The 26,224-nt window shown below is 44.2% G+C and overlaps 1 protein-coding gene and 1 long non-coding RNA gene across 2 annotated transcripts; one reads left to right on the forward strand and one right to left on the reverse strand.

Annotated features, from left to right (window-relative positions):
- Positions 1 to 7,114: 7,114 nt before the first annotated feature.
- On the reverse strand, positions 7,115 to 12,006 carry LOC108514540 (uncharacterized). The gene is made up of 3 exons (XR_001881242.1): positions 11,821 to 12,006; positions 10,239 to 10,283; positions 7,115 to 7,486 (listed from the first exon to the last, which is right to left on the reverse strand). It is a non-coding gene; the product is annotated as an uncharacterized LOC108514540 (long non-coding RNA).
- A 48-nt stretch (positions 12,007 to 12,054) lies between these two features.
- Positions 12,055 to 21,554, forward strand: PSMD7 (proteasome 26S subunit, non-ATPase 7). The gene is made up of 7 exons (XM_017850815.1): positions 12,055 to 12,263; positions 15,399 to 15,490; positions 16,328 to 16,420; positions 16,814 to 16,911; positions 17,464 to 17,544; positions 19,573 to 19,664; positions 20,549 to 21,554. The coding sequence occupies exons 1-7, from the start codon at positions 12,190 to 12,192 to the stop codon at positions 20,991 to 20,993; spliced, it is 975 nt and encodes a 324-aa protein (XP_017706304.1). The 5' UTR covers positions 12,055 to 12,189; the 3' UTR covers positions 20,994 to 21,554.
- The last annotated feature ends 4,670 nt before the right edge of the window (positions 21,555 to 26,224 follow it).

Raw genomic sequence — 26,224 nt, forward strand, 5'->3', positions numbered from 1 at the left:
GAAATCTGGGTGGGGAGATCCTGTAGGCAGAAGCCTATCCAGATTGGAATTCAGGAAAGAGTTTTAGGCTTAAGACATTTTAATAGAGGCCAAGGTAGGAGAATCGCTTGAGTCCAGGAGTTCAAGACCAGCCAGGGAAACACAGTGACACTCCGTCTCTACGAAAGAATAAAAAATAAAACAATTAGCCAGGCATGGTGGCACATGGCTTGTAGTCCCAGCTACTCAGGAGGCTGAAGTGAGAGGATTGCTTGGGCCCAGGAGTTTAAGGCTGCAGTGAGCTATGATCACACCACTGCACACCAGCCTGGTTGAAACAGCAAGACCCTGTATCGAAAAAAAAAAAAAAAAAGATAATGAACTGACTATTAGCATCATCCAGATTAGGCACAACCACAGAAAATGCATAAAAGATTCTTAGCAACTCAGGGTGTCTTGCCTAAATTTCCTACAGAAATTAGAGTTCTCCGGTGGGTATGGTGGCTGACTCACACCTGTAATCCTAGCACTTTGGGAGGCCGAGGCGGGTGGATCACTTGAGGTCAGGAGTTCAAGACAAGCCTGGCCAACATGGTGAAACCCCACCTCTACAACAATACAAAAATTAGCCAGGCATGATGACAGGTGCCTGTAATCCCAGCTACTTGGGAAGCTGAGGCAGAAGAATCGCTTGAACCCGGGAGGCGGAGGTTGCAATGAGCCAAGATTGTGCCACTGCACTCCAGCCTAGGTAACAGTGCAAAACTCTGTCTCAAAAATAAATAAAATAAAAAAATAAAGAGTTCTCTTCCTCTGACCCAAGGTATACTATACCTAGTTTCCTCATACAGTGTTCCCCAAGGAAAAGAAAGTGCAGTGGCTGGGCACAGTGGCTTGCGCCTGTGATCCCAGTACTTTGGGAGGCTGAGGCAGGCGAATCACCTGAGGTCAAGAGTTCAACACCAGCCTTGTCAACATGGTGAAACTAAAAATGCAAAAATTAGCCGGCTGTGGTGCCGGGCACCCGTAATCCCAGCTACTTGGGAGGCTGAGGCAGGAGAATCACTTGAACCCAGGAGGCAGAGGTTGCAATGAGCCGAGATCGCGCCACTGCACTCCACCCTGGGTAACAAAGCAAGTCCCTGTCTCAAAGAAAAGAAAAAAAGAAAGTGCAGAGTTTGGGATCACAGTACCTACCGACATAGAACACAAACTAACTCACAGTTAACCTGACATTCAAATGGGCAGGGAACCTGTGCTCCCTTATTTTTGTCCATAACTAACCTTCCTTCACAAGCCCCCACATGCTGATTACATAGGAAAAAATAACTTCTTAAAAATTAGGCAGGAGGACTGCCTGAGGCTGGAGTTTGAGACCAGACTGGGCAACATAGCAAGACCACCATCTCTACAAAAACAAAATCAAATTAAATACCCAAATTGGTTTAAAGCAAGCAATCTCTTTAGAAAAGTTTCCATCCCTCGCCGGGCGCGGTGGCTCAAGCCTGTAATCCCAGCACTTTGGGAGGCCAAGACGGGAGGATCACAAGGTCAGGAGATCAAGACCATCCTGGCTAACCCCATGAAACCCCGTCTCTACCAAAAAATACAAAAAACTAGCCGGGCGAGGTGGTGGACGCCTGTAGTCCCAGCTACTCGGGAGGCTGAGGCAGGAGAATGGCATAAACCCAGAAGGCAGAGCTTGCAGTGAGCTGAGATCCAGCCACTGCACTCCAGCCTGGGCGACAGAGTGAGACTCCGTCTCAAAAAAAAAAAAAAAAGAAAGAAAGAAAGAAAATTTTCCATCTCGCCCAGGTGTGGTGGCTCACACCTGTAATCCCAGCACTTTGGGAGGCCAAGGCAGGAGGATCACTTGAGGCAAGGAGTTCAAGACCAGGCTGGCCAACATGGCAAAATCTCGTCTCTACTAAAAATATAAAAATTAGCTGAGCATGGTGGCACGCTCCTGTAGTTCCACCCACTCAAGAGGCTGAGGCAGGAGAATCACTTGAACCCAGGAGGCTGAGGTTGCAGTGAACCAAGATTACACCACTGCATTCCAGCCTGGGCAACAAAGCGAGACTCCATCTGAAAAAAGAAGTTTCAGTCAGGTGTGGTGGCTCACGCCTGTAACCCTAGCAGTTTGGGAAGCCGAGGCAGGCAGATCACCTGAGGTCAGGAGTTCATGACCAGCCTGACCAACATGGAGATACCCCGTCTCTACTCAAAAAATACAAAATTAGCCAGGCATGGTGGGTGCATGCCTGTAATCCCAGCTCCTCAGGAGGCTGAAACAGGAGTATTGTTTGAACCTGGGAGGCGGAGGTTGCAGTGAGCTGAGATCTCACCATTGCACTCAGCCTGGGCAACAACAGTGAAACTCTGTCTCAAAAAAAAAAGAAAAAAAAAAGTTTCCATCTCTTAGTGGCATCCTCCTTTCCCTCTCTTTTCTCCCTAAGGAGTACAGGCACATGGGGTGAGAAGGATGGGGTTTACATGACTCAGTGGCCATGAAGGAAAGGGGCCTGTCCCCACACTCATCCTTGGTATGCCATGGCTGATGTCTAATAGTCTCTATGCAATGTCTCTTATGGCCTGGTCGCTGGGGGCCTTGCCGGCCTCCCAAGTCTGTTCAGGGCTGGTGCACTTGAGACCCTTTCCTGGGGCTAGGCTGTTCCAGGTTGCTCTCAGGACAACCAGTCCCACCTCAGTGCCTCTGAGGTGTACCTGTGACTCCAGTTCAGGCCTACTCAGGCATCCTGTGCTATGGAATTCAACACAGAGCAGAAGTTCCCCCACCATTACAGCCTCCTCCTGCTGCCACTTGTGGTCCTGTCCATGTCATAGCAGAACCAATGGTGGCTCAGGCAACCAAATGTAAAAGCCCCATTCCATAGCCTTCATTGGGCTATCAACTGTGCCACCATGACCAGCTAATTTTTGTATTTTTAATAGAGACAGGGTTTCACCATGTTGGCCAGGCTGGTCTCAAACTCCTGATGTCAGGTGATCCACCCACCTTGGCCTCCCAGAGTGCTAGGATTACAGGCGTGAGCCACCACACCCAGCCACTCTCCACATTCTGGATCACACTCTGTTAGAGAAATAACATGAGCAGTGCTACTACTTGTGCCCAAATGTTTCACAGAGCTTTTACGAAACAACTCTTTATATAAAGCTTACCAACGTGGCTTTCTGGACTCAGATATAAGGGGCTGAACTGAGAGCCAACTCTGAGTGGTAGATTCATACTATACCATGAATCATCATTTTCCTTCCAAAAACTAAGGGTGTGTTTCTGGGCCAAACCAGTGTATCTGACTCTTCTCTTAAGATGAATGCCACTGCAGGTCTCTCAGCGATTCATACAATGAGAGATCCAGCGGGCCTACCTCAGTTTGCCAGACATTCCCAAGGATGTCTGAACCCAACAAACACATACAGCCTAGGCTAAAGGTGGTATCTCTGCTATGTATTCTTTTTTCTTCAAAATCTCTTAAGATGATAAATAGAGGTTGCAAAGTTCAAGGTATTGCTGAAATGCTGGTAAGACCGTTATTCCTCGTTCTGGAATTAGCAAAAATAACAACTCTTTTAAGATGCTGTAGTCTGTGGGGGCTAACTCCCTAAACTGAAAGATAAAAATGATCAAAGGAGAGGAAAATGTATTATCCTTAGACTCTCATCAGGTTCCCTCAAAGTTAAGTCCAAAATTCAATGAACAAAAGAAAATGGATTTCTTATACCTCCCTTCGGCATTCCTCTGAATAAATTCAGTCCCCATTAGTGGCTACAATATCAGAGATGATTTTATAAGTCAGTTCTATTTTTAAAAGGGGAGTGGCAATGTGGAAAATGCCTTCTTTATGATTTCCAGTGGTCTTCTTTACACTCTATGCATTTAGACAAAATGATGTTTCTGTCAGACTCCAATTCTTTTTTTTTTTTTCTTTTCTCAGACAGAATCTTGCTCCGTCACCCAGGCTAGAGTACAGTGCAGTGGCACCATCTTGGCTCACTGCAAGCTCCACCTCCCAGGTTCATGCCGTTCTCCTGCCTCAGCCTCCCCAGCAGCTGGGACTACAGGCGCCCACCACCACGCCCAGCTAATTTTTTTGTATTTTTAGTAGAGACGGGGTTTCACCATGTTAGCCAGGATGGTCTCCATCTTCTGACCTTGTGATCCACCCGCCTCAGCCTCTCAAAGTGCTGGGATTACAGGTGTGAGCGACTGCGCCCGGCGGGACTCCAATTCTTAAACCTTATTTGACACATAAGAAAAATCAAAACCAATCTTTGATCATCTGATAGCCATTAAATCCTTAATTACAAATTAGAAGGGAATCTTCTTCACACGCTTCTCATAATAGACACGTCTACCCCGTGTCGAATAGCATCATGTAAGAGATGAAATAACCTCTACTTTGAATCAGACACTAAACACCAGCAAGCAGGCTTTATTTAACACATGACATCATAAGATATTCTTAACCTAAAAGTTTTGTTATCTTAGAATGTAGGAGCAGTCATCTGATAGTCAAATCAAAAATATTAAAAGAAAGAAAACCCAAAGCAATGTTCCCAAAAGTAAAAAGAGTACATGAAATGAAAGGGATTGATAGGGCTCAGAACATCAAAAGCTCCCTGATTACAAGGCAGAGCTTGCAGTGAGCCAAGATCGCGCCACTGCACTCCAGCCTAGGCGACAGAGCAAGACTCCGTCTCTAAAAAAAAAGTTCCCTGATTACATTGGAAGAAGGCTAAGACTCAGAGCAAAAGTCTCCTGGTCATTTGTCAAATATGCAGAGCTGAGGGCTCCTGAGCAATTGTGGGACTCAACCACAAAATGTGTAACTAATTACACCTATAATTAGTTATGAGCTTAGGGGATAAAAATTAAAAACGAGACGTGTTATCGAGTAACCCCAAAACAAAAACTACTACTACACTCTGAAAGCAGGTTCTTCAAAACTTTCAAACAAACATTTCGTCTAGAAGAACACACACCAAACTGTTAAAGGTGATTATATGTGGGTGGTGGGATTATGGGAGATTTTTACTTTATATGCTTTATATTTCTGTACTGCTTGAAGTTCTAACAATGAGTGTGCATTACTCTTAGGAACAGAAAAGCATGCTTTTAGATCTTTTGGTAAGTATATTAACATTTTCAAAATTAAAAAAAAAATTATGAGCCAGCAAGAGTTTTCATTTTTATTTATTTAAGAGACAGTCTCACTCCGTCACCCAGGCTGGAGTGCAGTGGCAAAATCACAGCTCACTATAACATCATACTTCTGGGCTCAAGCAATCCTCTCACCTCAGCCTCCCAAGTAGTAGCTGGGACTATAGGTCTATAGGTGAATGCCACCATGCTCAGCCTTTTTTTTTTTTTTTTTTTTTTTTTTTGAGAGACAAAGTCTCGGTATGTTGCCCAGGCTGGTCTCAAATTCCTGGCGTTAAGCAATCCTCCCACCTTGGCCTTGAGCCATGCCACCCAGCCAGGGAACTCTGAAGTAATTTTTTATTCATCCATTCCTTCATATTTCACAGGCAATCAATCACCCATTTTTTGTCCATTCTTCTCTGAAATGCATCTCCCTGTTTCTTTTTCTGTTCCCTCTGCCACTCCGGGTATTTGTCACCTCATACAGAATTATTTAAAATCCTCCTAACAGGGCTTCCCTGATTCCTAGTTCTCTTAAAAAAAAAAAAAAAAAAAAAATTTCCTTTCTTTTTTCAGAGACAAGGTCTAACTATGTTGCTCAGGTTGGTCTTGAACTCCACTTCAACCTCCCAAGTAGCTGGGACTACAGGTGCCACCACCACGTCCAGCATTAGCTCTCTTCCTGTTAATCTATACTTCACAGACTACTACCAGATTAACCTTCTAAAAATGTCACTTCTTTCATATCACTTTCTGACTTACAATAAAAATCCTGTGCCCTTTATAACCCGGTCCTACCCAACCAATGTAAACTTATTTCTCACTACTCTCTTAAATACGTCTCTGCTCAGGGCAGCCCAGTCATCTCCCATCCCTGGCTCCCCTCACCTGAGTCAGGCACTACTATCATCCCTCTTTTACATACAGGAAATTGAGGCGTAGAGAGATTAAGTGACCCATTTAAAATATCCTAGCCAGTGAATAGGAAAGGCAAAATTCAAATATAGATCTGACTCACAGCCCATGCTCTTCTCTATTACCTTCACAGTAGGAGATGAAAGGGAGAAAGCTTACAGGGAAGGGTGCCAGAGGCATTAAGAATTTATCCTCTACCATGCTCCAGTTTCTCCACACTCTCAAACTCAGTCCTGCTGGGATGCTTCCAAAATGCTGCCTAGCTTTAGGAACTTCTTCAGACTCTAATCATATCACTTGAGCTGAGTGATATTCCATGACAGCCCTAAATAACCCTCAAATGAAAGAGTAAACGCAGCAAATGACACCGAGAAAGTAAGCGACAGAGCTAACATTTAGGGAGTAGCTACATAACCAAGCACTGAGTGACAGATAATTGATTTACCAAGGACCTTACGTTCACAAAGAATTCACTAATTGCCTAGTTTTCTGTTATCTGTTGCTGCACAACACACCACCCAAAACTTAGTGACTTAAAACAGCAACGATGACTTATTATTTCACAGAATTTTATATAACCTAGGCTGGGCTCAGCTGGGCAGTTCTTCTGTTTCACATGCTATCTACTATGGCTGGAATATCCACAATGGTTTTTTCACTCTCATTTCTTGGGACCCCATCTGGAATGGCTAGAATAACTGGGGAAGGGCCAAGCATTCATCTTCTATTCCATACGGTCTCTCCTGCAAAGTAGCCAGATTTCTCTACACGACTCAGGGTTCCAAGAGCGGGCATTCCAAGAGAACAAGCTGCAACATGAGTGTTACTCAAGTCTCTGTTTGTATTACACTTGCTAATATCTCACGTGCCGGAGCAAGTCACATGCCCAAGCTCATAGTCAATTTTGGAGACAACACCAGGGCATGAACGCCAAGATGCATGATTCATGGTGGCCTGCCACATTTGATCAAGGCGAGCAGGTGTGACAGGCTGAGTACACTTTCTGATACCATATGGGATATTATACGGGATTTATATTTATTATTTGCTTATAGTCTATCTCTCCTAACAAGACTGCAAGTTCAAAGAGGGCAAGAGCTTTGTTTTGCTTATTCCTATATAAACAGTATTTAGAACAGTGGCACAGAGTTAGTGCCCAACAAATTGTTAAATGAGTATTGAGAAAAACATCAGAGATACTGGTTATAGAAGACTGCCAAAGTCTAAGTGCAAAAGAGTCATTATCTCAGTGGAAAAATTAAAGATTCTAGAAACATCACTGGCACAGCTTTTGCCCTTTCCAGGCCTACAGAGGCTGATGGAGAATGATGTTGTAGCTGGCCCTCTGAGTAGATGAAGGCGTCTATTATGAAGAAATCAAATCCATTCTATGCAGCTATCAATGATGACGTAGACCTAGATTTGCTATAAGAAAGTGTATTAATGACACATTATTAGCTCAAAAGGGCAAATGTCAGAACTTTATATACAGTTAAATTCCATTTGCTTTTTTTTTTTTTGAGACAAAGTCTCGCTCTGTCACCCAGGCTGGAGTGCAGTGGCAGGATCTTGGCTCACTGCAACCTCCACCTCACAGGTTCAAGCGATTCTCCTGCCTCAGCCTCCCGAGTAGCTGGGATTACAAGTGCCCACCTTCACGCATGGCTAATTTTTTTTGTATTTTTAGTAGAGACAGGATTTCACCATGTTGGCGAAGCTGGTCTCGAACTCCTGACCTTGTGATTCACCCGCCTTCGCCTCCCAAAGGACTGGGATTACAGGTGTGAGCCATGGCGCCCGGTCTATTTGCATATTTTGAAAGCTCTGCATATAGATGCCAAAAGGTACATCTTTAAAAAACTTTCTGAAAGATTTGCCAAAAACTAGTAACCAGTGACTACCTTTTAAGGGAGGAACTAGGGTTCAGGTAAGAAAAGTGAGGGAGACTTGAAGCTCAGTAATAGGATCATGGGCTTTATTATACTATTCTCCCCACTCTTGCACAGGCTAGGGATTTTCCATTAAAAAGGGTGTTTTAAAAATATGTCTGGGCCTGGGCACCATGGCTCACGCCTATAATCCTAACACTTGGGGAGGCCAAAGCAGGAGGATCATTTGAGACCAGGAGTTCAAGGCTTCAGTGAGCTAATGATTGTGCCACTACACTCCAACCTTGGTGACAGAGACCCTATCTCTTGAAAAAAATAATAAATTAAAAATGTTAACATAAGGCTGGGCATGGTGGCTCATGTCTGTAATCCCAGGACTTTGGGAGGCCAAGGCAGGTGAACCACCGGAGGTCAGGAGTTCGAGACCAGCCTGGCCAACATGATGAAACCCTGTCTCTACTAAAAATACAAAAATTAGCCAGGCATGGTGGCGGGCACCTGTAATCCCAGCTACTCAGGAGGCTGAGGTGGGAGAATCGCTCGAAACCGGGAGGTGTAGGTTGCAGCGAGCCAAGATCTGGGCAACAAGAGTGAAACTCAGTCTCAATCAATCAATCAATCAATCAATAAAATAAGTCTGGCTGCAGAGTGGAGGATGGAGATGGGAGAAGGTCAAAACTGGAAGGCAAAAAGACAAACTAGGAAGCTAATGCTGAAGTCCCTTAAGAAATATAACACTTTAGGCTGGGCATGGTGGTTCACACCTATAATCCCGGCACTTTGGGAAGCCGAGGCAGGCAGATCACGAAATCGAGACCATCCTGGCCAACATGGTGAAACCCCGTCTCTACTAAAAATATAAAAAAATTAGCTGGGTGTGATGGCATGCGCCTACAGTCCCAGCTGCTTGGGAGGCTGAGGCAGGAGAATCACTTGAACCTGGGAGGCAGAGGTTGCAGGGAGCCGAGATTGCGCCACTGCACTCCAGCCTGGCGACAGAGTAGGACTCCATCTCAAAAAAAAAAAAAAATAGCACTTTGGGCCAGGGTTAATCTAAGTTTTCTGTATGTGGTAAGATTTCAGGTGATTGTAATTTATTTCAATTAATTAATGTATTTGTGACAAGGTCCTACTGTTCAGAAGGGTCATGAACTCCTGGGCTCAAGTGATCCTCCAACCTCAGCCTTCCAAGTATCTAGGATTAAAGGAACAGGCCACCATGCCCAGCTCTATATTCATTTTTATTTATCTGAACAGTGTCATTTTTCCACAATTATCATGTGTAACTAGAATAATTTTTTAAGTTCAGTCAATTCCACACTGCTTCAGTGAGTCAGGATTGGTGACACCCAATAAGCTTCGAAACAGCTTACTTAGTCTGTACAACTACAAAGTGAACTCAGTGTGAAATAAAACACATCACTTTCTAAAGTTGGAAATTTAGTATCTTAATAAAATTAATGCAATTATTTTGCCTAAGACTGCTGCAAGCAGGCGCACCACCCAATTAGGAACTGGGGTCACAGAAACCTGGCTTGATCCTGACCAGCAATGTGATCTTGGAACGATCCCTCCCAATGTCTGAGCCTTATTGTCATCTTCCATTTCATTACCATAACTAATTATTTATTTATATAGTAATTACTGAGTGTCTCCTATGTGCCAGGCACTTTTCAAGACACTGAAACTATAAAAGTAAACTAGGGGCCAGGGGCGGTGGCTCACACCTGTAATCCCAGCACTTTGGGAAGCCAAGGCAGGCAGATCACTTGAGTTCAGGAGTTCCAGACCAGCCTTGCCAACATAATGAAACTCCATCTCTAATAAAAATAGAAAAGTTAGCAGGGCATAGTGGCACCTCAGCTGTAGTCCCAGCTACTCGGGAGGCTGAGGCATGAGAATCGCCTGAACCCAGGAGGTGAAGGTTGCAGTAAGCCAAGATTGTGCCACTGCATTCCAGGCTGGGCGACAGAGCGAGACTCTGTCTCATTTACAAAAAAAAAAAAAGGTAAACAGGAGTTTACGAACTAAATATGAGCTTACATTCTAATGAGAGACAAAGACAATGAACAGAATAAGTAAATTCTACAAACTACTCACAAGTGGTAAAAACTATAGAGAAAACTAAAGCAGAAACACGTAAGTACGGGGAGAAAGATGAAATTTTTTCAAAGTGTCAGAAAAAGCCCACGTCGAGAGCAACATCTGAGCAACAATTTTCATTTGTTATGAGAAAATACCAACTTTGTAAGGTTTTACAAGCCTTGTTAACACAGCATAGGCCTCACCTGAAAGCTTGTTAGAAGCGCAGAATCTCAGGTCCCATCTCAGACCTACAGAATCAGAATCTGTATTTTAACAAGGTCCCCAGGTGATTTGTAAGCATATCAAAGTTTGAGAAATATTAAATAAAAGAATTAAATATTTGTGTCTGAACCAGGGCTGGCATATTATAAGGCACTCAATAGATTCAATAACTCTTAGTTTTCTTTCCCCATTAACATAACCCTTATATCTTTCTAGTTATAATTAAGAATAAACGGCCTGGCACGGTAGCTCATGCCTGTAATCCCAGCACTTTGGGAGACTGAGGTGGGAGGATTGCTTGACGCTGGGAGTTTGAGACCAGCTTGGATAACACAGTGAGACACCAACTGTACAAAAAAAAAAAAATTAAAAAATAAAAATAGCATTGAGAGTCTCTTCAATTAATTATGAATACTAAGCATATCCTGCCATTTACTTCCTTGTGGATCTAGCGGAAAATCTGAAAATAAAGCCAAGTTGCAGGCAGAAGACAAATTCACACGCAGACAAATTAAAACTCCTGACTACATTAAAGTCTCTCCTTGGTGGCCAAATTTCAGTATAATCTTTGCTAATGTTTTTCACCACCCACAAATAAGAGAGACTAAGTGTGTCCCTTGACATTTGGAGATAAGGAAGTCTACCTTAAAAAACAAGAGGCCAAAATGTTGGGAAAATCCTCTGGTGATAAAGGGAAAGCAAAAATTGTTTAAAGACAGAACAAAAAATAAGTAAATAATTCAGGGTTGCTGAAGTATTGCTTTCGTTTACAAAAACAGCAACTTGAGACGATATAAACCTATACGATTTTTCTTATAATTTGCCTCCTGCAAATAAGCTTAAGTCTTTGTCTCCTTTAGTCTCCCAGGTCGCCGTCCTCTTCTCTTTCCCAGCTAAATATCACAACATACTTCCTTACTGCCTTCCATCTTTTCTTCAACGCTTATGTAAATTCTGATTTCAAAAGCAAAGGCACAATTGCTTTCTTCTAGCCCTAGTTACACAGTAATATAAGGACCCGTGGAAACCTGCAGGTTGCCACGTTCATTGCAGTGTCCACAGTAAAGATAAAGGAGAATTTCCCCCCGGCAATGAAAATGAGAATGAGGCCGGGCGCGGTGGCTCAAGCCTGTAATCCCAGCACTTTGGGAGGCCGAGACGGGCGGATCACGAGGTCAGGAGTTCGAGACCATCCTGGCTAACACGGTGAAACTCCCGTCTCTACTAAAAAATACAAAAAAAAGCTAGCCGGGCGAGGTGGCTGGCGCCTGTAGTCCCAGCTACTCGGGAGGCTGAGGCAGGAGAATGGCGTAAACCCGGGAGGCGGAGCTTGCCGTGAGCTGAGATCCGGCCACTGCACTCCAGCCTGGGCGACAGAGCGAGACTCCGTCTCAAAAAAAAAAAAAAAAAGAAAATGAGAATGAGATAAATTACCAAATTACATTAAAAGCGTGCTCTAATCTTAGAGATTTAAAGTTCCTCTCAGAAATCCCGGAGGATTTTGACTTGAAGCAAAACTGAGCTTTTTCCGGGTGGTGGAAAAGTCAACTGTTAACTATTTACTTTAGTGGTGGTGGGAGGTGGGTGCTGGGAAGGAACTGAGGCGAAATGCCTCTGCAGGTGACGGTGCAGGCCAATACCAGGAGGTCAAGTCACCAGTACCCCTTCCGCCCATAAGTCCAGAGAAACGCAAGGCAAGGGACCAGGGGCCACCCCCGCCTCTCTCGAGCCCTTTTCCCGCCCACAAATGGCGGCGGTGGCGAAGATCCGGGCCCGCCGCGCGATGCACTCTGGGAGCGGAAGAAGACGGCCGCGCGAGGGCTGGCGAACCGGAAGAAAAGGCGCTGGGCCTGAAAGCGCCCCAGTAATCGCTATAGCTGCCGGTGTTTGCGGGTGGCAGGGAACCAGGCCTGGCGAGCGGGGTGTGTCGCGATGCCGGAGCTGGCGGTGCAGAAGGTGGTGGTCCACCCCCTGGTGTTGCTCAGTGTGGTGGATCATTTCAACCGGTGAGCGAGCGGCCTATAGCGGAGCCGGCGGCGCAGCCGGTGCTGAGTCACGGGCACGCTGGGGATGGCGCGGCGGCCGCGGGCGACCTGGGGACGCAGACAGGGCGGCTGGTGACCCTTACTTGTTCAAGAGCGCAGACCAGCCTCGACTCACGATGCCGGAGTCATCCAGCCTCCTGCCCCTGCTCCAGCCGCCGCCACTCCGGGACCTGGGCTGCCTGTTACGTTTACCCAGTGTGTTTTACAGAGTTCCCTTTCCGAGTTCGTTTTGCCGAAGCTCGTTTTACCGAAATCTGGATGATGCCGGGGTCGGGGATGCGGCTAGCTTTACTTGGCCCTGACCCCGCCCCCAAGCTCGTGTCTGTCACTTCGTTTTGCCGAAATCTGGGTGAAGCCACGGTGGGGCGGAGGCAGGCTAGCTTCATTTGGCTCTGACCCCTGTCCCCCAGGGTCGTATCTTCGTTTGTCCCAGTTGGTTTCACTGAAATGTGAATGATGTCTGGATGATGCACGGGTGGGGCGGAGGGGGCTAGCTTCATTTAGCCCCGCCCCCAGGCTATCTATGTTTATCTTCGTTTGACCGAGTTAGTTTCACCGAAATATGGATGATGCCGGAGTGGGGCGCAGGGGGGCTACCTTCATTTGGCCCCGACCCCCGCCCCAGGGTCGTATTTATGTTTATCCTCGTTTAACCAAGTTGATTTCACCGAAATGTGAATGATGCTTGGATGATGCTGGAGTGGGGCGGGGGGGCTAGCTTCAATTTGTCCCTGACCGCCGCCCCCAGGTTCGTATCTATGTTTGTCTTCACTTTACCGAATTCCTGTTATCGAAATCTGGATGATGCTCTGCACCGGGAAGGGCTTCCTGGAACAGCTGTGATTTTAACCCATTAACATTTTTAAATGGGAATCTGATTAGACTCCGTCTCAAAAAAAAGTACATATGTATATATAATATATATAGTATATATGGATTATATACAGATGTATATGTATTAGATAGATAGATGAGGTTTCCGTTTTTAAAAAAAAAAAACAAAACAAAACATGAGGCTGGGCATGGCGGCTCACGCCTGTAATCCCAGCACTTTGGGAGGCTGAGACGGGAGGATCACTTGAGCCCAGGAGTTCGAAGCTGTCGTGAGCTCAGATCATGCCACTGCACTCCAGCCTGGGTGAGAGTGAGACCTTGTCTCCAAAAAAAAAAAAAGAGAGAGAGAGACCAGTTGGAGATTTGGACTGTAATGAATAAGGTAAGGAAACATCTCAGAGGTCATCTAGTAAGCTCACTGTTTGAGGGTGTACATCCACCACCCCTTGGTTTTGGAGCGGTTCATCCTGCTAGACCTGTTGCACATGTTTCTAAGTTTTACAAGATTGTTAGTTGAATTGGCAAATGTAAAGACCCAGTTCAGAGCATCTGCTATAAAGCCATTGTTGCAGTGTCCATTCTCCTACGACTTGCTCTGTGCAACTAATTCAGCTGGAGCCGTAAAAGGACCCTCAGCCTAGGATATGTTGGCTTTTCTACAGTAGAGGAATTACTATTTTCCTCCCATGGGATACTAGGGGCAGGCACCATTTCAGTTCTATTCAAGCACTTGTTAAGAGCACTAGCATTTAGACTGGCCTGGTGGCACATGCCTCTAAATCCTAGCACTTTTGGAGACCAAGGTGGGTGGATTGCTTGAGCTTAGGAGTTCAAGACCAGCCTGGGCCACATGGTGAAAATCCCTTCTCTACAAAAAAAAAAAAATTACCCAGGTGTGGTAGTATGTGCCTGTAGTCTCAGCTACTCGGGAGGCTGAAGCGGGAGGATCACTTGAATCTGAGAAGTAGAGGCTGCAGTGAGCCAAGATTGTGCCACTGGACTCCAGCCTGGGCAACAGAGTGAGACCTTGTCTCAAAAACAAAGAAGAGCACTAGCTTCTCTATCAAGTAAGTGTAGGGTTTTAAAAACACAAATGGACTTTGGTAGACCAAAACAAAAGCCCATGAGTATGGAAGTTTCCCTTGAAGTTGGAAACTCAATTTCCCCCTTACCGCCCCCCCGCCCCTAAAAATTAGAGGCACCAGAAATACAGAATCATTAACTTTGTTTGATTCAAACCCAAACCTAGTAACCATTTATAGATTTGCCAACTATATGCTAAGAAAAATACTACAATTAAACCAATGTGAAACTAGCAGCTGTTAAGAAAATGTAATTAACAGTGGCTTTTGTCTTTCCTAAGCATAGAGTTGTGTTTCTGTGTTACACATTTGCTAGTGGTTAAAGAATGCTTCCTGAAGACCAAGGAAACGAGTGTATGTAAGTGAAGCACTTGTAACTCCTTAGGAGAAAATGACTGAGGAGGCTTGAAATGGAGATAAAAATTCTCAAGTAAAATCTTTTTCAGCCCTCCCCTATTTATTCATTTATTTTGAGACAGGGTCTGCCCAGGCTGGGATGCAGTGACACAATCTCGGCTCACTGTAGCTAGCCTCAAACTCGACCTTCTGGGCTCAAGCAATCCCCCCATCTCAGCCCCCCCAACCCCAAGTAGCTGAGACTACAGGCACACCCCCACTGTGCCCAGCTAAGTTTTGTATTTTTTGTAGACAGGTTTTCGCCACATTGCCCACGCTGCTCATGCTGGTCTCAAACTCCTGAGCTCAGGTGATCTGTCCACCTCGGCCTCCCAAAGTGCTGGGATTACAGGCGTGAGCCACTGTGCCTGGCCTGCTCTAGCATCTTTATTCCAAAAAAGATTTCAGGATGGGAAAAGTTTAAAGGAGAAAGAAAGCTGCAAAGAAAAAGTTAAATGCGGTAGCGTGGCTTAAATGAGTTTTCAGACTAAGATCTGGGAAGTTTTCATTTTCTTCATTTTAAATTTCTGTGAAGTCTGAAATTTTCCCAAGCATGTATTACTTCACAGTCAAGTACAAACTGCCAGTGTGTGTCAGCACCAAGTTTGTGAATTGCCCCTTATAGTTAATATCAACCTAACCCTATTACATTGGTTTAGAGAGATTAGTTCCTAGGTAAACTAAATTGTATCTGTGCCATTGATACTTCCCATTGAGTATCTTATTGTTGGATCCATGTTTCTGTGCTAACCTATCCACACTGACCACCTGTTTTCTCATTCAGAATCGGCAAGGTTGGAAATCAGAAGCGCGTTGTTGGTGTGCTTTTGGGGTCATGGCAAAAGAAAGTACTTGATGTATCGAACAGTTTTGCAGGTAAAAGACAAATTTTGTGTTTTTCTGAGCATGATTAAAATGTCAGTTGACTTTTTAAGAAAATAAACTTTTGTTACCACTTTTGACTACAACCCACAGATTGTCTCAAAATTGCTGAAGTATAGAAAAGAGAACCTGAAGATTGCACACTAGACCAGGCAGTAAATACTTTAAACTTGCAGGCCATGTGGTCTCCACTGCACCTGCTCCTCTCTGCTGTTGTAGTGCAAGAGCTGCTATAGACAACATGTAAACAAACGATGAGAGTGGCAGTATTGCAGCAACCCTTTATAAAAACAGGCAGCTGGCAGTTTGTCAACCCCCACAAACTGTTCAACCATGCTTCTTATAGGTAGAGTAAGGGGAGAGATGGGAAACTTTACCCGTGTGAATCCTCACAAGAACGTATCCATGTATTACTTGGATGATTAAAGCAACAACAATAAAGAACATGCTGGATGACCTCTGGACTAGAGGTCACTAACTCTGGTGTCTAAAACGACCAGCTAATAATGTCATTTGCCAAATGGAAAATACCAGGAAATTACTGGGCTTCTAAAAAACTGAAAAGCATGTGTCTTTTTTAAAGAGCTACAACCTCTACCTGGCTGTAGCTGGTAGTTGCCAGGTATTCCAGTTTTTTAAGAGAAGCTGGAGGTCTGGATTTTTCTGTGAACTCTCCCAGTTTTTGAGGACAGCTCAAAAAAAAAATTTTAATATTGTGTTGGGCAAGTGAAACACTTAAGTGAATCAGAACTGGCCTGAGGGTCTTTACTTGTGACTTTTGTTCTAGGTTTCTACCAAGCACCCTAAACTAACTTTTTTTTTCCTCTTTAGTTCCTTTTGATGAAGATGACAAAGACGATTCTGTGTGGTTTTTAGACCATGATTATTTGGAAAACATGTATGGAATGTTTAAGAAAGTCAATGGTACGTCTTGATGTTCTAAGGTGTTACAGCATAGAATTGATCTGTGTGTGTGGGAGTCTTCTGTTTGCTTTTCTTTAACATCAAGGCCTTTTCAGTTGGCTACACTTAGTAAGACTAGTGGGAGTAGAAGAGTAAGGTAGAATAAATGAAAAACCAGAGTAGCAATTTAAGGCCAAATAGGCCCCCTGGGTTTGGGTAAGAGGGGAAATAACGCTCTAACTGCAGCCAAGAACCGTCCAGTAAAATCAGTCTTCCATTAGAGTTTTAGTACCACCAGGGTCAATATGTCTGGAATTTTCAAAGAGGTAAAGGACACAACTTCTTATCCTTTTTGAGGGAGTTGTATCGAGCTTCATGAAATAGTTAAAGCCCACTAATTTTTTTCCTTCCTAGCCAGAGAAAGAATAGTTGGCTGGTACCACACAGGCCCTAAACTACACAAGAATGACATTGCCATCAACGAACTCATGAAAAGATACTGTCCTAATTCCGTAAGTGCTCTCTATTTTTAAAACTCTTGAATGATTTTTTGCCAGCCAGCTCAAGTAAGAGCATCCAGGGAAGAATTTGAGTAGCAAATCTGCTTACTGCTTTATCTCCATAAACTTCTGTTAATTTGTAGTGCTCTGTGAAGTATGTAACCTAATACGTTTGATAAGTAACAGGTTACACCTGCTACGTACCAGGTGTATGAGTTATGTAATCCTCCCAGTAACTGTATATCCTCTTTAGGAATGAGAAAACTGAGGTTTAGAATGGTTAGGAAGGTCTGGTAAGGGGTGGGACTGGGATTGAAATTTTGGCTGTATTGACTAATGTCCTTGTGCTAGGCACTGTACTGCCCCTCAGCTTGTTAATGAAGGGGATCGAAAAGCAGAAAAAATGATGAGATCATTTGAAGTATAAATGCATTTTTGCTGAAAATTCTGGTTCCTTTCTAATTGAATAGAAGAAATAGCTTTAGTAATTGTGAGAGGAATGCCTGAAATTACCCCTTTTGTGCTGGGCGTGAGATGATTTGCTAAGATGTGTTTCTCGGCCAGGTATTGGTCATCATTGATGTGAAGCCGAAGGACCTAGGGCTGCCCACAGAAGCGTACATTTCAGTGGAAGAAGTCCATGATGTGAGTCATCTTGCCATGAACCTGGGGGGTTCGACTTGCCGCTTATTGGGTGATTGGCTTTTTTTTTTTTTTTTTTTCTTCCAATTTTCAGGTCAACAAATCCTTTGTCTCTATAACAAAAGAAGGTAGTTAAGTTTTTTCCCCTTTGACTTTTTTAATCACCACATTTTGGAAATGGAGAGGAACACAGAAATCTAAATTCCATCCAGGCACAGTGGCTCACCCAGTGCTTTGAGAGGCAGAGGTAGGAGGATTGCCTAAGCCTAGGAGTTGAGGACCGGCCTGGGCAATATAGCAAGACCCCTACAAAAATAAAAACATTAGCCAGGCATGATTGTCCATGCCTGTATTCCAAGCTACTCAGGAGGTTGAGATGGGAGGATTGTCTGAGCCCAGGAGTTCAAGCTTACAGTGAGCTATGATCACGCCACTGCATTCCAACCTGTGCGACAGTGAGACCCTGTCCCCCAAAAAAACAAAACAGAAATCCAGATTCCCCTTTTATAAATGAAAACTTTAAGGGATGAATTACGGTCTCCTTTTGGGTTTAGATTTGCAGTATTTATCCTTACTTTCAGTTTTAAGATTTGGAAAAGGATATTTTAGGATAGCTCTGTGCAAATGTTCCTTGCATCGAGCTCTGTCTTCCTGGAGCTTTTCTCTTTGCCTGGCTACCAGGGAACTTAGATCCAATGTATCACCTAGTTGCAGTAGGGCTTTCATCCCTGTTTTGACCCCGTTGTTTTTAGTGAATTTTTCTCCTGCCTTTTTAGAAAAGGAATTGAGGTTGCTCATACGCACCCCAATGAAGCAAGATTTTTTTTTTTAGTAGGGGATAAAGGGGATATACGGGTCATGTTACCAGATGAAACTCAAGAAGAATTAATGCCTATAAAGGTTACCAAGAAATCCCACAAGACTGTTAAAGGTTCTGACCATCTTGGCATGCAAAGCAAAGAGAATGCCCCTTGCAGGATTAACCCTATCCTGAATAAAATAATCACGGCTCACTTCTATAGCACTTAGTGTGAGTGGAGTGACTTGCCCAAGGTCTCGGAGCTCCCTTATTACATACATGGCGGCGCCAGATTTGAATCCAGCTAGCCTGGCGGTGGAGCCTGTGCTCTTACCACTGTGCTGTCCTCCCTTGCACACAGTTTACAGCCTTTTGCAGGAGACGTACAGCCTCTTCTGGCACAAAGTCTGAGAAAAGTATCTTCCGAGTCCCTTCAGGATGTCACTGGGTGCCCACCAGGAACCATGTCCCCAGTGGATCCTTTGATTAATTCAGACCGCCAGAAAGCCAGCTATTCTGATTGCATTGGTTTGGGCACTCTGGAATCGTTTGATCCAAGAGACAAAAAAGGGCTCAAAGTTACATTTTCTGGCATGAACTTGCTTCAGTACAGATACTCTGTATATTGTCCATTCTAGAAAGAACTATATACTTTTTTTTTTTTTTTTTTTAAGATAATCTCGCTCTGTTGCTCTGGCTGGAGTGCAGTGGTGTGATCTCAGCTCACTGCACCCTCCACCTCCCAGGTTCAAGTGATTCTCATTCCTCAGCCTCCAGAGTAGCTGGAATTATAGGCGCCCACCACCACACCTGGCTAGGTGTTTTTCGTAGAGGGTTTTCGGCCATGTTGCCCAGGCTGGTCTCGAATTCTCATCATTCCAAAGTGCTGAGATTACAGGTGTGAGCCACCATGCCCAGCCAGAACAATACACTTATAAGAATCAACCTGAGACTTCCCTGTGTGTCCATCCCAAGTGTGGGCTTGAGGGAATTTCCAGATTTTCTCAACTCACAGTGCCCCAGCAGACTGCATCACTGAGCAGCACCACAGTGATGTCAGCTTTGAAGGCTAAACTTTCAAAGCAAGCCTTACCCACCCTTGCCATAGAAAATTCTCAGTCATGCACCCATCACATGAGCTGACGTAAAGCAAAAGTCTCAAGGTGCGAAAAGGAACACATATCAGTTTGTTTCTGGAAAATAAATAATTATAGTTAGGCTTCCTCTCCCAGGATGGAACCCCAACCTCGAAAACATTTGAACACGTGACCAGTGAAATTGGAGCAGAGGAAGCTGAGGAAGTTGGAGTTGAACACTTGTTACGGTGAGACCCTAGTACACATCAAAATAATGCGCTGCCCAAGAGGCCACACAGTGGAAGGAAGAGGTTTGTGTCAAGAGTATGGAGACCTGGGTTCCAGTCCTGGCCATCCACTAACAAGTCTGCCATTCTGAGCAAATCACAGTCTCTTTCCAGACCTTTGTTTTCTTGTCTGTACATTGAAATGTTTGAACTACATCAACTGTAAATGTCTTGAGTTACAATTTATGACTTTGTGGATAGCATACTTTGTCTGGAAACTAGAATGTTGGCTGTGACGGGAAGAGAGGTGTGAGAATGCAGGCCTGCACTCCACTAGATGTCCTTCTCAACAAATGTAGCCCATTTTCTGGAGAGAATCTTCATCTTGGGATAGCTTTTGTTTTAAAATCCTTTATCTATATAATCCTTATTTGAAAGGGGTCATAGTTTTATCAGTCAATGAGGTTCCTTCCAGTTCTAAAAATTACCGTCTCTTAAATTTAAGCTTCTCGATATTCTAGAGATGCTGGTAGAGAAAATGCCATCCTTTTAAAAACAGGAAAGCCGAGATAGCTTCAGTACAAGGCTACCCAGAAAGTTATTGGCAGATCTGAACTGTTCACCTAAACAATCTTTTTTTCTTAAGTGAAAATGGTCTTATTTTAGCTCTCTTTTGTAATTATTTTTTGAAAATGTCCTGTGATGAGAAAGATAAAATATGTGGCTCCGAATGATAACAATTTCGTAATTGATAACTGAATCTTTATCAAATGGAAAGTGACATTTTTCTTTTAAAAACTTGCCGCACCCAACAAAGCTAGGTATTTTCTTAGAATATAAGAACTTGCGTGATAACATGGTACCCGATACCTTTTCCTGCCCTTTCTAACTGCGGGTTATTACAGAGACATCAAAGACACGACGGTGGGCACTCTGTCCCAGCGGATCACAAACCAGGTCCATGGTTTGAAGGGACTGAACTCCAAGCTTCTGGATATCAGGAGCTACCTGGAAAAAGTCGCCACAGGCAAGCTGCCTATCAACCACCAGATCATCTACCAGCTGCAGGATGTCTTCAACCTGCTGCCAGACGTCAGCCTGCAGGAGTTTGTCAAGGCCTTTTACCTGAAGACCAACGACCAGATGGTGGTAGTGTACTTGGCCTCGCTGATCCGTTCCGTGGTCGCCCTGCACAACCTCATCAACAACAAGATTGCCAACCGCGATGCAGAGAAGAAAGAAGGGCAGGAGAAAGAAGACAGCAAAAAGGATAGGAAAGAGGACAAGGAGAAAGATAAAGATAAGGAAAAGAGTGATGTAAAGAAAGAGGAGAAAAAGGAGAAAAAGTAAAACATGTATTAAATAGCTTTTTTAATTTGTAAATTAAAATCTCACAAACTAAATCAGTCTGCTGCCAGAGGGTTCTTTTCCACTTGGCGTGCTTGTTAGGAAGCTGGCCCGCCGAGAGCTCTCTGCCTCCGGCCACTCTTGCTGTGGTGCTACATGGAAGAGTATGGAGACTGAGCTCAAACCTGAACTGCAGCTTCAGCTGCTGGGAGCTGGGGATATGATAGTCAGCTCAGGCTTCAGATTGTGTGAGAAAAATGAGGAGAAATCAACAAAGCGTTTTGGTAACTCTTCATTTGTTTCTCTGTAAAACCAGAAGTTGAATTTTCCCCATGTTGAAAGATTCTTGGGATCTGTTTCTGGAATTTTACACACTTGCTAAATGGAATGCATGAATTCCATCATGTTTTCTGCCTGGTAACACGTAGAGTCCAGACCCTTCTGAACTCTGCTGACAATACCACACCATGTTTTGGACCCACAGCTCTGGCATTCTCAGGGGTTGTGATCCAGCTCCATATATTGTTTACCTTCAAAGACACAATTAAATGACTTGATTTTTAAGGCTGTGTTCTAGTCGTTTTTGACTTTGGGAGTAGTGATCTGTTGTTTCCGGAAGCAGCCAAGACAGCCTTCGATTGGAGCTGCCTTAAGGAGTTCTCTTGGACTTGGTATCATTTATGAAAGAGCATCGCGTTCCCCTAAATGGAAACAGGCAGTCTGCTGTAGTGAGGAGAGTTCTCTGAGCCCAGAAGACCCAGGTTCTAGTTTGTACCTCAGATCCCTCATTTGTGAGGTGGTAGGTTGCAGTCAGTCATCTCTGAAGTCCCCAGAACAGTGTTTCAAAAGGGACACATTTATCACTGTAGCAGCTGTAAGTACCTCGGACCACAGGCCAAACAGGCATGTTACTAAGAGTGGAACAACGTTTCCCCTAAGATAAGTGCAGAGGACTCCTAGAGGAACTAATTAAACAAGGCACTAAATCATTTGACTTATAATAGTCACGGATATTAAATTTCCTTTCTTGAACAGGTAGAACCTCTCAAATGCACTACGTGGATTATTCATCATGAAAGATTTAAGAATACAATAAAATAGCACAAAAACTCAGTTGCATCTCAGAAACCACTTCATGAGGTTATAATGCCTTAAAGTAATCAGAGGCATCGATTTTTATTCTGTAGACCTGCCAAAGAGCTAGTTAGTGGAAATTTGGAAATAGGTACAGCTTGAGTATCCCTTATCTGAAATGCTTGGAACCAGAAGTGTTAAGGATTTGGGAAATCTTTTTTTTTTTTTTTTTTTAATATTTGCATTATACTTACCAGCTGAGTGTACCTAATCTGAAATGTACCAATGCACATTTCCTTTGAATACCATGTAAGTGCTCCAAAAGTTTCAGATTTTGGAGCATTTCAAATTTTTGGATTAGGGGCACTCAACCTGTAGTAAAATGTAAAATGACTATCATTCAGCATAAATAGAGGCATGCCCCATCGGGGTTCATTTCAGAGTTCATCAAGATTCTGAGATAAAAAGGCATGGTAAAGTGAAAACAGAACTAAATTGACTTTTCTGTTTCAGAAGCCAAAAGTCAGATGGTTGTATCTAATTGAATAAAAGAAACTTGAACTACATAGATTAAAACTTGAGGTGTATCCCAAACCACAGGAGCGCTGAAGAAGCTTTTGAGATTTGGGTGCCATGTTTGGAACACACTGACGTGACAGGGAGCCTGGACCACAAACCCTGTCTAGGAAATGGGCAAGAACAAGACTCGGGCACGGGAGGAGAGCCAGGTGCCATGGTGCTGAGGCTCTAAGCAAGGGAACACGGCGTCATCCTAAGGAATGGGTCCTGTATGTGCGGCTCGGGGGCAAGTGCACACCTGAATTGACACTGCACAGGATTCAGGTCTGCCTTTAAGAATATAATGCAGGGTTGGGGGCAGTGGCTGGTGTCTGTAATCCCAACACTGGAAGGGTTGGGGGCAGTGGCTGGTGTCTGTAATCCCAACACTGGAAGGTTGAGGCAGGAGGATCACTTGAGCCCAGGAGTAAGAGACCAGCCTGGACAACATAGTACGACCCATCTACAAAAAGTTTTAAAATTGTCTGGGTGTGGTGGGATGTGCCTTAGTCCTAGCTACTCAAGAGGCTGAGGCAGAAGGACACTGGAGCCCAGGAGCTCAAGGTTGTAGTGAGCTGTGATCGCATGCCACTGCACTCCAGCCTGGGCAACAAAGCCAAATCCTGTCTCTAAAAAACAAAAAAAAAAGTATCATTTGGATTTAAAAGACTTTCCCAGGGTCCAGTGAACTAGCACAATGCCACAGCCTTTTAAGTTGGTCATAGTTTGATGAACTGAAATGTTCTTTGAGCATCTAAGAACATGGGAATCCCCAGGCCTTATTATTTTTTAATAGTTTGGCCCACATACGAACAAAACTGACTTCTGCCTTCCTAACAGGAATCTTCCATTCCTACTTATGAAGAAAATAGCCTGTAGCCTGTGAAGTCACTTAGGCACACTTTCTAAGGCCAAATTGCTGCCATCATGTAGAAGAGGGGGAGCCCAGTAGAGCTACCGATGAAGTCTTGCTCATACAAACAGCAGCTGACTTGACTGCAAAACCCAGGGCCCACCCCTAAAATAAAGCCTTACCTTTGTGTAGTCTGGCAGTCTGGAGATGAGACTTCCAAATGGCTTTTGCTGGTTTTGGAAACACTGAAAAAGTATTCTGGAAAAAGTGTGATCCTGAGCCTGGATCTCATCTCCATCGCTGCAACATTAGCTTCCCTTCCATTTCACCACAGCTTCAGAATGACTGTCTAATAGATTTCAGGCTGCTCCTGTGACACATCTTACAGAGGATGGTGTTTACTCCTGAATTATGGTTTTCTGTTTGAAAACATGAAATATGTGAGTTATAGACTGGGGATAAATGTGGAGAGGGTCCTGAAGTCAAGGAGAAGATTCTACCAAAACTAGAGCACTTTAATGCCAGAAGTAGGCCAGGTGTAGTGGCTCACACCTGTAATCCCAGCACTCTGGGAGGTCGAGGCAGGTGCATTACTTGAGGTCAGGAGTTCGAGACCAGCCTGGCCAACATGATAAAACCCCATCTCTACTAAAAATACAAAAATTAGCTGGGCATGGTGGCATGCACCTGTAATCCCAGCTACTTGAGAGGCTGAGGCAGGAGAATTGCTTGAACTGGGGATGCGGAAGTTGCAGTGAGCCGAGTGCCACTGCATTCCAGCCTGGGCAACACAGCGAGACTCTGTCTCAAAAAAAAAGAAAAAAAATGCCAGAAGCAGATGAAGGACAACCACAGGTTTAAATGAAAACAAGCTGAAGCACTGCAAACTTTTTATATTAGATATTTGACTTTAAAATATCTCAATAAAGTGTTGGTTTTCTCAAAAAAAAAAAAAAATGAAAAAGAAAACAGGAAATAGCCCTCAACTTATGGAAAAGAATGAAATCTCCCATTCACTGGGAAGCTATGCAAAGGCATTTTCTTCTACCATTTTCCATTAAGCAAAATAAAACTTGAGAATGAGTTAGGATTGTTTGTCAGACTATATAACACACTAACAAAACCACTTTCATCTGCCCTGTCTGGAAAAATGGGGTGGATACAGGACTGGGAAGGCAGAGAAACATTTGATTTATATGGCCCACAAGAGAAAATGTTTACAGCTTCCCTAAGCAAATGTATTGCAAATTATTACACGTAATACCTGTGCACATTCCTATGCCGTTCAACTCTTGGCATTACCGATTTTTGCCTGGTAGCAGTGCAAAATTGAGATCTTTTTTTAAAAAAAGTAAAGCCTGTTTTTTGGCCAGACACGGTGGCTCACGCCTGTATTTGGGAGACCGAGGTGGGCAGATCACGAGGTCAGGAATTCAAGACCAGCCCGGCCACCGTGAAGAAACACCATCTCTACTAAAAGTACAAAACTTAGCTGGGTGTGGTGGTGGGAGCCTGTAATCCCAGCTACTCGGGAGGCTGAGACAGGAGAATTGCTTGAACCCGGGAGGCAGAGGTTGCAGTGAGTTGCGCCACTGCTCTCCAGCCTGGTGAAAGAGCAAGACTCTGTCTCAAAAAACAAAAAGTAAAGTCTGTTTTTATTGGGGGAGTAAATAAGAATTGACTCAGTATAGACATGGAAGTGAGGAAAGAAAATATGTGAAAAGAAGGGAAGAACAAACTGTGGAAGTCGTGTTTCTAGCGCCCAAATCAAGAGGAATCTTTTGCTAATCGTTGCTCTTTGGAGCCAATCTGTTCTTCGACACTAGATGGCGTGATTCACTCAGCTCATCTCATCTCCTGTTGAGAAAAATTTGATTCCCAATTGCGCATAGATTTGGGAATCTCCCCCAATTACTTCCTGCCATTTCTGCTTTCGGCTGAAGCCACCCAGGCAAAATTGTGAAGGAATTTGAAGAGGCTATGGGTGCAAAAAGACTGGGTTAAGCCTCCACACCTCCACCCTTACGTCCTTTTACGCACTGCTGCTGGGGGATGAATACAAGCAGATAGTTCGTGCTTCGAGTTTCCTCACTGCTGTTATTACTCTTCTAATTTTTTTTTGTTTTTGTTTTTGTTTTGAGACTGGGTCTTGCTCTGTCGCTCACGCTGGAGTGCCGTGATGCGATCACAGCTCATTGCAGCCTCAACCTCCTGGGCTCAAGCGATCCTCCTGCCTCAGCCTCCTGAGTAGCTGAGACGGCAGGCACGAGCCACCACACCCAGGTATTTTTTAACTTTTGTGTAGAGACAGGTTCTCACCTGGTTGCCCAGGCTGGTCTTGAACTCCTGGGCTCAAGCAATCCTCCTGCCTCGGCCTCCCAAAGTGCTGGGATTACAGGCATGAGCCCCCGTGTCCAGCCTCCTAATTACTTGAAGGATCCTACTCAGTGGTGTGCTGGTAAACATGTAACAATCAGTTCTCCAAAAAAGGGATGAGGGGCATTGGTTTGTAAGCCTTTCCCAATTTCCCTGGTATAAATACTTCCACGGTGGCTGATTTCACAACGACCTGAGTTGGGAGGAGAGGCGCAGGAGCACAGTGCTATATAGTATTTCTACCTTACAGGTAAGATAGACAAAATTAACCTTAGGAGCACACCTGATAGTAAAATGTAGTAAAGAAAGTAGGGCCGGGCGCGATGCCTCATGCCTCTAATCCCAGCACTCTGGAAGGCCGAGGGCAGGCGGA

This window comes from Rhinopithecus bieti, unplaced genomic scaffold (assembly GCF_001698545.2).
Source record: "Rhinopithecus bieti isolate Rb0 unplaced genomic scaffold, ASM169854v2 scaffold_32081, whole genome shotgun sequence".
Classification (NCBI taxonomy): Eukaryota; Metazoa; Chordata; class Mammalia; order Primates; family Cercopithecidae; genus Rhinopithecus; species Rhinopithecus bieti.